Raw genomic sequence first — 14301 nt, 5'->3', positions numbered from 1 at the left:
TGTACCCACCAGAGAAAACCCTTACAAAAAATACTGCAGTTTTTCTGAAGTAATACTGCAGTTTTTTGGACATGAAAAAACTGCAATACTGCACTTTTAGTGCAGTATTACTGCACATTTACTGCATTTGTACTTCACTGTACTGCAGTATTATTGCACATTTACTGCACTTTTTTTTATATTGCAAACCTACAGTTGTGCTTCAATGTACTGCAGCTTTATTGCATTTGTACTTCCGTACATAAATAACTGCAGTAAAACTGCAGTACAGTGAAGTACAAATGCAGTAAAAGTGCAGTAAATATGCAGTAATACTGCAGTAAAAGTACAGTATTGCAGTTTTTTCATGTCCAAAAAACTGCAGTATTACTTCAGAAAACCTGCAGTAATTTTTTGCAAGGGAATAAAAATGTAATTCATGTTAAATGCTTCATGGGTGCAATGGATATTTTTATTAGTGCTTAGAATAGAAGGTTTCACTGTTGCATAAACCATTTACAAAGTGCAATAATGTGCTTGCTGAATGTCTTTCCTTTATGTTCCTACAATAGTGATTCATTTTCCCTTTTCCATTTCAGGTGGGGATTATGTCCAGACACACAAAACAGGCATCAAAATTGTCTCTTCACCATATAGTATTGCATTTACCAAAACATCTCGCTACTTTAAACCTGGCATGCCTTTCAGATTTACAGTAAGCATATTGTCCTCTTCTGGTTTGTGTTTCATATAAATACTAATGTATTATATATAAAAAAACCTAAACAACATTGTGTATAAGTAAATGAGTACCAGTTGGTTTACTGGCCTTATGGTTTGTAGCCTATGTAGGGGACAGCTCACGCATGGGGCGGCAATGACAGTTTCACACAGGTTTCCAACGTAAAAGCGCGTTTATTTAGATGTTGTAGTCACAGAGCACCTTGTAAACAAAACAAACTATAAGCCTGTCCGGCTCTAACTAAACAGCAGGATACCTCTCTAGCAGCCTAAGGTCTGACGCAAAGCAAAGTAACCAGTTTTGTATGGGGTAAAGCTTCATACCTGGTGAGCTGCAGCGCTGGCTGTAGCTGCTCCTTCATTCAGTTTCTCCCTTCCTCTGCAAACTTAACAGCCCTCTCTTTTAAGGCTTCCTCCCCAGTAACGAGCTTAGGAAGCCTCACCTGAGAGCACTTGGGTTTGCTACCATGCCTGGCAGAGGTAACCAGGTGAGATATATATACCATCAACCACGCTCCCATACACTTTACCACATATCCCCCCCCGTCGACTCCAGACCAGAGGTCTGGACAGCGTCAGCAACCATACAGTACACCCTGGACAACGCATCCGCATTCCCATGTAACTTCCCTGGTCTATGCTCCACCGTAAATCTAAAATTTTGCAAGGAGAGAAACCATCTGGTCACTCTTGCATTCCTCTCCTTATTCTGTTTCATCCATGCCAGAGGAGCATGGTCAGTCACCAACACGAATTCCCTGCCCAGGAGATAATATCTCAGGGACTCCAACGCCCACTTGATGGCGAGACACTCCCTTTCCACTATGGCATAATTTTCCTCGGCTGGGGTCAGTTTCCTACTCAAGTACAGCACTGGGTGTTCTTCCCCATTAACCACTTGTGACAAAACTGCCCCCAAACCTCTAGCAGACGCGTCTGTCTGAACCAGAAATGGTTTCCTAAAATCAGGGGAAACGAGCACTGGCTGGTCACACAGGACAGACTTCAGACTCTGAAAAGCCCTTTCTGCCTCGGGGTTCCACTTTACCATCACTGACTTACCACCCTTTGTTAAGTCTGTCAATGGTGTGGCCATGGAGGCAAAATTGGGCACGAACCGACGGTAGTACCCGGTTATGCCAAGGAAAGCCCTCACTTGTTTCTTTGTTACTGGCCTAGGCCAGTTCTGTATCGCCTCAATCTTATTGATCTGGGGTTTAACCAGCCCCCTACCAATGATATAACCCAGGTATCTTGCTTCCTCCAGACCCACTGCACATTTTTCAGGGTTTATGGTTAGGCCTGCATCACTAATGGAGTCTAACACGCCCTGTACCTTACCGAGGTGACTTTTCCAGTCAGACGAAAAAATTACCACATCGTCCAGGTAAGCAGCGGCATAATCACGATGTGGTCTCAAAATCAGATCCATCAGCCTCTGAAAGGTAGCAGGGGCCCCATGTAACCCAAATGGCATCACAACATACTGGAACAGGCCCTCTGGAGTGGAAAAGGCAGTCTTCTCTTTAGCCTCCTCAGTTAACGGTATCTGCCAATAGCCCTTTGTAAGGTCAAGTGTTGTAATGTACCTTGCCTTCCCAAGCCTCTCAACCAGTTCATCCACTCGGGGCATGGGGTACGCATCAAACTTTGAGACCTCATTTAATCTCCTGAAGTCATTACAGAACCTCCACGTCCCGTTGGGCTTTGGGATTAGCACTATGGGGCTTGACCACTCACTAGTAGATTCCTCAATAACACCTAATTCAAGCATGCGCCTGACCTCCGTGGATACCGCCTCTCTACGGGCTTCTGGTATCCTGTATGGCTTCAGGTTCACTTTACTGTGAGGCTCAGTTTTAATATGGTGTTTTATGAGGTGGGTACGGCCAGGTAGGTCCGAAAACTTTCGTCTGTTTTCCTGCAGGAACTCCCTCACCTCCTGCTTCTGGGGCACTGACAGTGCCTCTCCTATGGTTACTGGGGGAACTGGTTGCCCCACTTCTTTGACCCCTGCCTGGGTCGCCCCCAAAGACTCCCGCTCTTTCCACGGCTTGATCAGGTTTACGTGGTAAACCTGGAAGGGTTTTCTCCTGCCCGGTTGATGGACCTTGTAGTTCACCTCACTCATCTTCTCTACAACCTCATAGGGACCCTGCCACTTGGCTAAAAACTTACTTTCAACGGTGGGCACTAAAACCAGGACCCTGTCCCCAGGATTAAAGGCCCTCAACCTGGCAGATCTGTTATAAGTTCTGCTCTGGGCCTCCTGCGCTCTTTGCAGATGCGTTTTAACTATAGGCATCACCGTCGCTATTCGCTCCTGCATCTGAGCCACATGTTCAATAACACTCTTATATGGGGTGGCCTCGGTCTCCCAAGTTTCTTTGGCAATATCTAACAAACCCCGTGGATGTCGGCCATACACTAACTCAAAGGGGGAAAACCCTGTAGACGCTTGGGGCACCTCCCGGATAGAGAACATGAGGTAGGGTAATAGACAGTCCCAATCCCGACCATCCCTTTCTACCACCTTTTTTAGCATATGCTTTAGGGTTTTGTTAAACCTCTCCACTAACCCGTCTGTTTGAGGGTGGTACACTGAGGTACGGAGGTGAGTGATTTTAAACAACTTACACAGGTCTTTCATGACCCGTGACATAAAGGGCGTACCCTGGTCAGTAAGAATTTCTTTAGGGATCCCCGTGCGAGAGAACATGTAAAACAACTCCCTAGCAATATTTTTGGAGGCCATGTTTCTTAAGGGTACCGCCTCTGGGTACCGGGTAGCATAATCCAAGACAACCAAAATGTATTGGTGTCCCCTAGCAGATTTGACAATGGGCCCTACCAAATCCATGGCAACTCTCTCAAATGGTACTTCAATGATGGGAAGTGGCACCAAGGGGCTACGGAAGTGTGGTGTTGGGGCACTCTTCTGGCATGTGGGGCATGACTCACAATACCTTTTTACTTCTTCATATACCCCAGGCCAATAAAACCTTTGGAGGACCCTCTCTTGTGTTTTATTAGTCCCCAAGTGCCCCCCAAACACATGGTTATGGGCTATGTCCAGCACCAGGTGTCGGTATGGTTTTGGCACCAGAAGCTGTTCCACAATTTCCTTGTTAACTTTGGTGACCCGGTACACTAGATCCCCATTCATGGCAAAATGCGGAAATTTCTGGTCAGCTTCGGGTTCCTGTGGTACCCCATTTACTACCGTGACATTTGCCCGTGCAGTTCCCAGAGTGGGGTCTCTCACTTGCTCGGTCCCGAAGTTACCCCGAGACATTTCTAAATCTAAGACCTGTTGGCCGGGTAGGGAAGTTTCTTCTTCTTCCTCCCCAGCTAACACCTGCAAGGGGAAAGAATCTTCACTATACATTTCAGGTGGGCCTAGATCCTTTTCATCATGCCCCTTACTGGTATCATTGTTCCCAATGGCCGTCTCACCTGACCCATTATTTACAGGGAGGGTTACAGACTCTGCCGGAGTTTGTTCCCCAGCTGCAGAAACGTTCCCCCTTCTCCACAACTCCCAGAACAAGGGGAAATCGCGGCCTAAAATAACCTTTTTACAACTCCGACTTCGTAGGTCACAGTTCCAGATGGGGTCACCAACTTAATGGGGGCCACAGGGTAAGCTACAATATCCCCGTGGATGCATAGCACTCTTATGTGCTTGTTCGGCACGTAGTCCATAGTCACAAGGCCAGCCCGAACCAAAGTCACCAGGCTACCCGAGTCCAAAAGTGCCTTCACGGAGCAGTCACCTATCTTCACCATACAAAAATGCGGCTCAGTCTCTAATTCTGGAATGGCTGCACAAACAGGTTCTGCAAACAGGGACTGACGCCGACTAGCGTCACACACCATGGGCTCTGAGTTAAGAGGGCAATAGGCGGCTATGTGTCCCCACTCATGGCACCTCCAGCACTGGGGGGTCCCTGGCCTCCTTAGTAGGGAGCCCTTTCTAGGATTGTGGGGTCCCAGGGGTTCAGGATCAGTCTTTTGCCCTTGCCCAAACTCTAGAGCCCTGCTCTCTCTCACATTTTTCCATACACCTCCAGCTGGAACTCTCTTACCCAAAGATGTCGCGGGTCTGACAGTCTTGGAAGGTGTTGGTGCCGCAGGGACCTCACGGAGGAAGTCCTCGGTTGCTATGAACCTTTCCACCATGTTGACAAGCTGCTCAGCAGTTCTGGGGTCTCCATGCCCAACCCACCGTTGTAGCTCCGCCGGGAGGGCGCGGAGGCAGTGGTCCACTACCACCTTTTCCACAATCTGGGCTGGTGTAGTGGATTCTGGTTCCAGCCACTTGCGTACAAGATGAATCAGATCATACATCTGGGACCTGGCAGGCTTGTCCATGGTGTATTTCCAACAGTGGACTCTCTTGGCCCGAACAGCGGGCGTAACACCCAGGCGAGCAAGGATCTCCATTTTTAGTTTTGTAAAGTCCCGGACATCCTGCTCCCCGAGGTCATAGTAGGCCTTTTGCGGTTCACCAGTCAGGAAGGGTGCAATCACTTCTGCCCACTCTGCAACTGGCAATCTCTCTCTCTCCGCCACTCTCTCAAATACGGTGAGGTATGCCTCAACGTCGTCGTCGGGTGTCATTTTTTGTAAGCCCCGCTGAACGGCCCTCCTCACGTTAACAGTCTCAAGGGGGCTTGCCTCCACTTGTTGGGACTGAGCCACAACAGTCTCTCTGAGCGCAGCAATCTGCTCCATTAACAGGCGATTCGTTTCCTGTTGTTGGGCCATAGTCTGCTGTTGCGCATGTTGCTGGGCGTGAAAAGCCTCTGCATGAAACTTCCGTTGCTGTTCCAAGGCCTGCTCATGTCTCAGGTTAGCCTGTATCAGCTGCTTTATCACTTCCTCCATTGTGCCGGATGGGCCTTACAGTGCTGCAGCCTTCACTCAGGACATATGCTTCCGGCCCTTTAAATGTCCACAAAATTCAGATGCTGTGTTTTGTCCTGCCGTTGCTCCTAGCACCACTCTGCCCGCGTTCTCCACCAATTGTAGGGGACAGCTCACGCATGGGGCGGCAATGACAGTTTCACACAGGTTTCCAACGTAAAAGCGCGTTTATTTAGATGTTGTAGTCACAGAGCACCTTGTAAACAAAACAAACTATAAGCCTGTCCGGCTCTAACTAAACAGCAGGATACCTCTCTAGCAGCCTAAGGTCTGACGCAAAGCAAAGTAACCAGTTTTGTATGGGGTAAAGCTTCATACCTGGTGAGCTGCAGCGCTTGCTGTAGCTGCTCCTTCATTCAGTTTCTCCCTTCCTCTGCAAACTTAACAGCCCTCTCTTTTAAGGCTTCCTCCCCAGTAACAGGCTTAGGAAGCCTCACCTGAGAGCACCTGGGTTTGCTACCATGCCTGGCAGAGGTAACCAGGTGAGATATATATACCATCAACCACGCTCCCATACACTTTACCACACCTACTATGTGAACCAGGTTTTCTTGCACCCCGGTCCCAATTGCATTTGGTTTCTAACATGGGGCAGAACATGATTTTAGCTCCCCCCACCAGGTCTTTGCACTAGGCAGACCACATGAGCCATATATAACAAATATTATTCATATTCACACTTAAAAGGAACAGAAAAAAAAACAAACGTTTGAGATAAGTCAACATTTTATGCTTTGTGCTAGGTACCAATTTCCCAATGAATGGCTAATCTTTAGGGTGCAGTTTTGTCAGGGTATACTCCTAAATAATCTGATTTTGGTAAATCTGGGAAAATATTTGGCTCTATCCATAATCACATTATTACCTTATAAAATGCATATTGTTATTTTAATCCAATACATGCATACATTAACTGTTTTATTAATGGGTGTTAAGTAGCTCTGTTTAATAAAGTACCAGTTTGACCTTGTCCTGAATAAGAATTCTATTATTTATTTTTACTTAGCAGCATATTATCTTGTTTAGGTTTCTGTTACTAATCCTGACATGACACCAGCAAATAAAATTACTGTGTCTTGTAAAGACGGGAAAGGGACTACATCTGAAGATGGACTGGCAATGTTATCGATCAACACAGAGGGCAACAGTAAAGAACTTGTTGTTGATGTAAGCATTTGTTAACGCAAAACCTTCTGGGCAATCTTTCAGACTTTGAGGTCTGTTTAACATAGGATGGAGCTGTGCATGTAGACTTTAAGGGGTCAGGAAGTGTACAGTGAGAAGGTTGGGTGGGCAGAGAGTATCTGGAACCCAAGTGGTAAGCATAAAAGATAAAGCAGACATTCATAATACTAACGGGCAACATACAATACTGGCTACACTAAGCCCTGGCCTTGTTCATCCACTTATTTTCACTACCTATCACAGATGAGTTTACAAGTTGATTTGTACAGTTCTGTCCACTGTGATTTATGCAAAGATTGCTATTGAATTACTCCAGCCAGGCTGAATCCATCCCATGTTCTGCACTTTTTGTGCACATAATTGTGGCTTTCAGGGCTGTAGAACACTCAAACATGCTGGTGCTCAAGAGAAGGGAGACCCAGTGAAAGAAGGACAGAGGGTTTGGGTCCCAAAACAGTCCCCCCTAAAGTAGAATACTTGGAAGTATGTAACAACTTGAGCCTCAACTTTGACTGGATTAACTGATCATTATTGAGTTGCTTTGTAGGTCTCTACAGCAGTGGATGGACTACATGGTGAGCAAGCCAAGGCAAGAATGATAGCTAAAGCATACGAGCCGGCAAAACCATTCCACAACTTCCTCCATATTGATGTTAGAACAATAGATGTCGGTACAGATCTTGATGTCAATCTACATATAAAAAGTACCAGCGATGAGATAAGGAAGGAAATTAAATATGTCACTATCCTGGTAAGGTTCAACTCTTTTGTATTAATGCAAAAATATTAAAAATAGGAGATATTTTACTTATGTTTACAGCAGAATCACTAGGAATAAAAAAAAAGACTTGCTATCATAAACAATTACTTTGTATACTATTGTAGAACTTAATATATATTTATTTAGTTTAAAAGAGATTTTTTAAGATGCAATACATGACCACCTCTAGAACTCCATTTCACACAATATGTTTTTTTTTTATTAGTGTGTAGTCATAATTCTATTGCCATAGAGACTGAAAAAATCAACAGATGAGGATACAATAACAGATGTGATAAGGTTTCACATGCTAGAACCCTTAATTGATGTTTTGTCTAATGTGTAGGAGCTATTTTCCATCTTCTTATGAGACATAAAATGATTTACCATTTAAATAAATAATCCCAAATGCCCTCTTCTGTTTACCTACAATTAAAAATAATTTTGTATTCCAAAAGCATCACTGCTGTGAGGTTCCATACTTGAACCAGCCTATAATACTTCCATTACTGCGTTCCATTCTAACGATTCTCTTAAAATGATCACTTCTGTTCTGAATACAATACTCTTTGTTCATCTAAATCAGGGGTCTTCAAACTGTGGCCCTCCAGCTGCTGCAGGACTACATCTCCCATAATGCTCCTCCAGCTAAGAGGCTGGCAGAGGCGTATGGGAGTTGTAGTCCTGAAACACCTGGAGGGCCACAGTTTGTAGACCACTGATCTAAATCATCTAATATTTTCCTGTTATCATCAGTTGCTCTAATAACATTTTGACATTTATTCACTTAATGATGGGCTGCATTAAAGTCGATGTTAGAGGAAATATTTGATCTGACTAATATAACTAGGTGTAATGCAGACCATTTCACAATATAAGCATAAATCCTTCATAATTCATACTTAAATTGGTAAGATTAACTATAAAATTTGACTCCAAATCACTTGCAACTAGCCACAGACATCTATTGTGTAGCTGAAATAATCTCCCAAACTAGCTTTTTGAGCATCCGTGCACGCGGGAATCTGTGTGCCCGATTATATATTAGTTGATCAATGATTTTATTAATCTCTACACTTCTTTGGTAGGTTATGAGCAGGGGAAAAATTCTGCAGACAAAGATTGAGAACAAGACTGACCAAACGGTCACTGCTGTAAGAATTAATGTATCTCCTGACATGCTGCCATCCTTCAGAATTGTGGCGTACTACTACCTATCCTATAACCAACCGAATTATATTGAAATAGTCTCCGATTCCATACAGATGCGTATGAGGAGATCATGTAAAGGAACTGTAAGTACAGTTTAGGACAAACTGGTATTTTCATCAATATTAAGACAATGTCCCAAACCAGAATCCCACCTTAATATTGAAATGTTTTGTTGCAGCTAGTTATTTTAGTAACTAAGCTAGGTTAGCTGTATCTAAGGTCCTGAATCATGGATTGTTATAAGAAAAATGTCAAGAATTTTACTAGAATGCCAGGCCCAAACAGGCCACCCTGCTCTCTCACCTTGGTGTACCTGCTTGGCTGTAGGCTTGCATTGAGCCTGGCGCGGTTCTGGCGCCATGCATGGCTTCCAGGCGCCCAGTAACTGAAGCACCCTGAATGAATGACCCCGCAGTAGTACATACACTGGTTTAAAGGAGTCCCCAAGAGCAGCTCCACAACCCCTCGGACAAAACCCTAATCTGGTGCTACGAGCCGCGCTTTCTCAGGCCCAACACGCTGAGTCTCCATGCCAGTGTATAACATCTTTTTTTTAGCGCCCAGACATAGTGTGCGAAGAGCTTGAGGGGGCAGGTAGGTAGGTTGTGAGTGTTTAAGTGTAAATAGGTATGTTAGTGTGTTCAAGTATGTTGCTGTGCGTGTAAGTATGTTACTGTGCGTGTAAGTATGTTATTGTGTGTAAGTATAATAGCGTATGTATAAGTATGTTACTATGTGTGTAGAAGGAGCTTCGGGGTCCCAACCTTACATCTTGCAGAGGGCCCTGGTATTTTTTGTTATGCCACTGAGTAGAGAGGCAGCTTGTACTGAAAGTGGGAGAAGGGACTCATCAAGGTATGGGGGGTAAAGTGTGGGCTTGTCTCTGTGTATATTATATAATATATACTTTAAGTCCCTCCTTGACCCTCTACAGTCTGGTTTCTCTCCTGGATCTCCTCATATCTGTCTAACCACTCCTTCTCTTTCAGCTTCTCTGGCAATTCATTGTCACTTCTTCCCCTTTCTGTTGATGCCGCTTAAGGGTCAGTCCCTGGCTCTCTCCTCTTCTCTCTTTACACTTAATTTCTTGGAAAACTAATAAATAAATAAACACATTTGGCTTCCCGTATCATCTATATGCAGATGGTGCAAATTGGTACAGTTGAAATGTCAAACCCAACTGCATCCCCAAACTTAGTGAATAAGTAAAAGAGGTATATGGTGGCTATACCTGTTTTGTGTTATATAGTACTGTACAGATAAAACATTTCTGAAATAACATTTTTAGCAATTTTGCTTGCTCATTAATGAAAATACATTACACTGTATGTGTGGTAAAACTTTAAAGCAATTACTGTGGTGAATGCTTGCTGGATACTCAAAGACTTCTTTTATTCACAGCTAAACATTATATCTAAGGAGAACAGTCCCACATACAGTCCCAAAGACACGGCATCCTTTTCTTTGACAGGTGACCCAGGGGCGACAATCGGTTTGGCTGTCGTGGACAAGGCTGTGTTTACCTTAAATAACAAGTATAAGTTCACCCAGGACAAGGTAAGAATAACAAAATACGAAACCTCATTAACAGAATTTGTTCTGATTGGTGAATTTGCCATTTGTGAGTGAAAGAACTGTCATCCCCATGTCAACCATTATATTGTTTATTCCAATGAGTGGAAAATAAAAGAACAATGAGCAAAAAAGCCTGAAATATTTTTATAAGAATAAAAAAAACTATAAAAACAAAATCATCCACACGTTTTATTTTAATAAAAAGCATGAACAGAGCCTGTTACTTATTTAGCTTGTTTATATGTGTGATGAGTTGAATTCCCATTAGACTACATTGGTAGCACACACCTAATAACCATGGGAAGGCATCAAAAGGCTTTGTCGACACACATTTTAGTTAATGCACCAAAGAATTACAACATCCATGTCATGGACAATGCTGTCCTTGTAAATATTACATTTGCATAACAAAAAAGCTCCAGCATTTTAAAAAGTATCTACTGTATTTTACATTTAGATATGGGATGCTGTGGAATCGAAAGATATTGGATGCACTGCTGGCAGTGGAGCAAATGCTTTAAGTGTCTTTCAGGATGCAGGACTGGATTTCACAACCACCACTGGAATCGAGACACCTGCTAGAAAAGGTAACGACAAGGAAACCTGGCAACTTTTAGCCTGGAAGGAAAGTCACGTCAATAACATACCAAAACATATTTTTGGAACTGCCGCCCTGTCCATAAGTTGTGGGTGACCCTGGAGGAGGATGCCGCATCTGTGCCGATACAGGTGCTTCCCTGGCTTGAGCTGTCTGTGGCTCGGAGGAAGGCGGGGGCATCCTTTTCTTTTAGCAACTTTGGCGGTTCTCCATTCTGCTTCTCGTAAATACAGGATCTTGACCTATCCTTCGCCGCAGACGCCGTTGCGGCACAACCCTGACTTTCCCCCGGGTATGACTGGTGGGTCTTTTCTGGTGTTGGCTCTGGGAGACAGGCCGACGTTGCGGTCCTATATGCAGGGTCCTCGACTCCGGCCTCTGTCGACCCTTGTTTGTGACGCTGCCCCGACTGCGCTTCAGACTCTTCATTATTTGCAACTGAGAGCTTACGTTGCCTCTATTCCTCAAAACCCCAACCTTGTCAGGGACCCCACTCCTTTTAAGTTGTTATATTTGAAAGATGCTTTAGCCCCTCATAGGATTTCCCTGCTGTATGAATTGCTCTTGAATGTGGGTGATGGTAGTTTGCCGGCCTACGTGGGTAGGTGGGAATCGGACCTCGGTATGTCATTCACTGTGGCGCAATGGGGGAAAATCCTCACTTTGACGCATGGTTGCTCCCTTAGTACCAGGTCACAGGAGCTATCTTATAAAATGCTCACGCGCTTGTACCGCACGCCCTCTCGCGTACATACCATGTTCCCTGATCATGTTGGAGGTGTGGATTGTCGGTGGGGACAGTTCTACATATTTGGTGGGAATGTCCCCTTATTGTTCCTTTTTGGAGAGCTATCCAAGGCATCCTTCCGAATTTCACCCGCCTCCTTTTGACCCTGCCAGTTACTTGCTACATCATACCCCCCTGTCTATTTCTGTGTATAAAAAGTCAGTGCTCAGACATTTGCTGGATGAGGCTAAAGCCTTGATTCCCTTGCATTGGGGTACTGTCACCCCACCCTCGTTTAAGGAATGTGTACTAAGGGTGGAGAAGGTGCAGGCTCTGGAGGCAGGGCCGGACTGGCCCACCGGGATACCGGGAAATTTCCCGGTGGGCCGGAAGGTCCGTGGGCTGGGCGGCCATGAAGACAGCCGCTGAGCTGCCCCCCAGGCTGCCCGAAATCTAATCAAAGCAGCCGCTGGGTGCTGATGCGGCCGGCCGCCCGGCCGGCATCAGCACCCAGCAGCCGTGTGCGATGGCTGTCTAGTGATGGGAGCAGTGTGAGGGGTGAAAGCTCCGCCCCCTCGCACTGACCTTTCACCCCTCACGCTGCTCCCATCACTATGCGGCCATCAGATTGCTGGGAATGTAATCTGAACGGCCGATGCGTGCTGATGCCGCCGGCCAGCTCTGCTTTAATACTTTTTTTTTACTTTATATGGCAAGCCGATCCAGCTTACCATATAAATAAAAAAAAAAAAGTGTTAAAGTAGCTCCGGCCGGCGGCATCAGCACGCATCGGCCGTTTAGATTACATTCTCGGCAGTCTGATGGCTGCATAGTGATGGGAGCCGCGTGAGGTGGAAGCTCCGCCCCCTCGCACTGCTGCAGCACCGGATGTCAGGTCAGTGGCATCCTGTCAGCATAGAGGAGAACAGTGTGCAGCTACCAGGAAGTCAAGAGAAGTAGAAGGTGAGTAAAATAATGTATTTTTTGTACCGTATAATGTTTTTTGTATTTGTTAAAAACAAAAAAAATCGGCATGTGTGTGTATGTAAGTGTGTCCCCCTCTATGCCACTCTGCCTCCAGAAATGCCTTATATCCCCCTATATGCCACTCTGTCCCATGATATGCCTTTTAACCCCTATATGCCAGAGTTGCATATAGGGGTAAAAGGCATTTCTGGATGCAGAGTGACATATAGGGGGTCAAAAGGTATATCTGGAGGCAGAGTGGCATAAAGGGGGTTAAAAGGTATATCATGGGGCAGAGGAGCATAAAGGAGGGTATAAAGCATATCGGGGAGGCAGAGTGGCATATAGGGGGCATAAGGCTTTTCTGGAGGCAGAGTGCCCCATGATATGCCTTTTAACCCCCTTCATGCCACTCTGCCTCCAGAAATGCCTTATACCCCCTATATGCCACTCTGTCCCATGATATGCCTTTTAACCCCCTATATGCCACTCTGTCCCATGATATGCCTTTTAACCCCCTATATGGCAGAGTGGCATATAGGGGGTTAGAAGGCATATCATGGGACAGAGTGGCATATAGGGGTATAAGGCATTTCTGGATGCAGAGTGACATATAGGGGGTCAAAAGGCATATCTGGAGGTGGAGTGGCAAAAAGGGGGTTAAAAGGCATATCACGGGGCAGAGGGGCATATAGGAGGGTTGGGGCATATCAGGGAGGCAGAGTGGCATATGGGGGGTATAAGGCATTTCTGGAGGCAGAGTGACATAGGGAGTAAAAGGCATTTCTGGAGGCAGAGTGGCATATATGGGATTAAAAGGCATATTATGGGGCAGAGTGGCATATAGGAGGGTATAAAGCATATCAGGGAGGCAGAGTGGCATATAGGGGGGCATAAGGCTTTTCTGGGGGCAGAGTGCCCCATGATATGCCTTTTAACCACCTTCATGCCACTCTGCCTCCAGGAATGCCTTATACCCACTATATGCCACTCTGTCCCATGATATGCCTTTTAATCCCCTATATGGCAGAGTGGCGTATAGGGGGTTAGAAGGCATATCATGGGACAGAGTGGCATATAGGGGGTATAAGGCATTTCTGGATGCAGAGTGGCATATAGGGGGTTAGAAGGCATATCAGGGGGCAGAGTGGCAAGCCTGGGGGCAGATGTGCATAACTCGGGGGTAGGTTGTAAAATGAAAGGAAGTAAAAACCAAACATGTCTCAATCATAGCTTTTATTAAATATGGAAAAAATAGTCTACATGAATTAATAAAGAAATAAAAGTTTCTTACCAGAATATCGTGAAGAATAATGTGATCAGTGTTTTGTTCCACTGAATAAAATGGAACTCTTTCATCTAAAAATGTTCGCAGTAGTAAATGTTTTGATCCCATTATGTGTAATGTATTTCATTTATTAGGGCCTTTTAACACTTTTGCTTTCTGGCATTTTAATACAAATAATGAGATAAAAAGAATGGCACATAGTGTGACTCGGGTGTGTATAAGGGGTGCGTGTGGGTATAAGAGCTTCACCGTGAGATAAACTATATGGGGCTGCTCTCCAAATTTTTCCAGGGCTGCTTTTCAGTCCCAGTCCGGCCCTGTCTGGAGGAGTTGGTGGCCCG

The 14301-nt window shown here is 45.1% G+C and overlaps 1 protein-coding gene across 1 annotated transcript in view; it reads left to right on the top strand.

Moving 5' to 3' along the window:
- LOC128487022 (complement C3-like) overlaps positions 1–14301 on the top strand; it is a 72953-nt gene that overhangs the window by 18179 nt on the left and 40473 nt on the right. Inside the window, exons 10-15 of the mRNA XM_053461570.1 lie at positions 579–694; positions 6676–6816; positions 7382–7585; positions 8683–8889; positions 10208–10363; positions 10839–10968. Coding sequence (XP_053317545.1) covers positions 579–694; positions 6676–6816; positions 7382–7585; positions 8683–8889; positions 10208–10363; positions 10839–10968 — 954 coding nt within the window. The remainder of the gene's footprint in view (positions 1–578; positions 695–6675; positions 6817–7381; positions 7586–8682; positions 8890–10207; positions 10364–10838; positions 10969–14301) is intronic.

The sequence above is a fragment of the Spea bombifrons genome, chromosome 1 (genome assembly GCF_027358695.1).
Source record: "Spea bombifrons isolate aSpeBom1 chromosome 1, aSpeBom1.2.pri, whole genome shotgun sequence".
In the NCBI taxonomy this organism is placed as follows: domain Eukaryota; kingdom Metazoa; phylum Chordata; class Amphibia; order Anura; family Pelobatidae; genus Spea; species Spea bombifrons.
The sequence above is the reverse complement of the archived record's forward strand: the minus strand, read 5'-3'. Positions and strand labels throughout refer to the sequence as shown.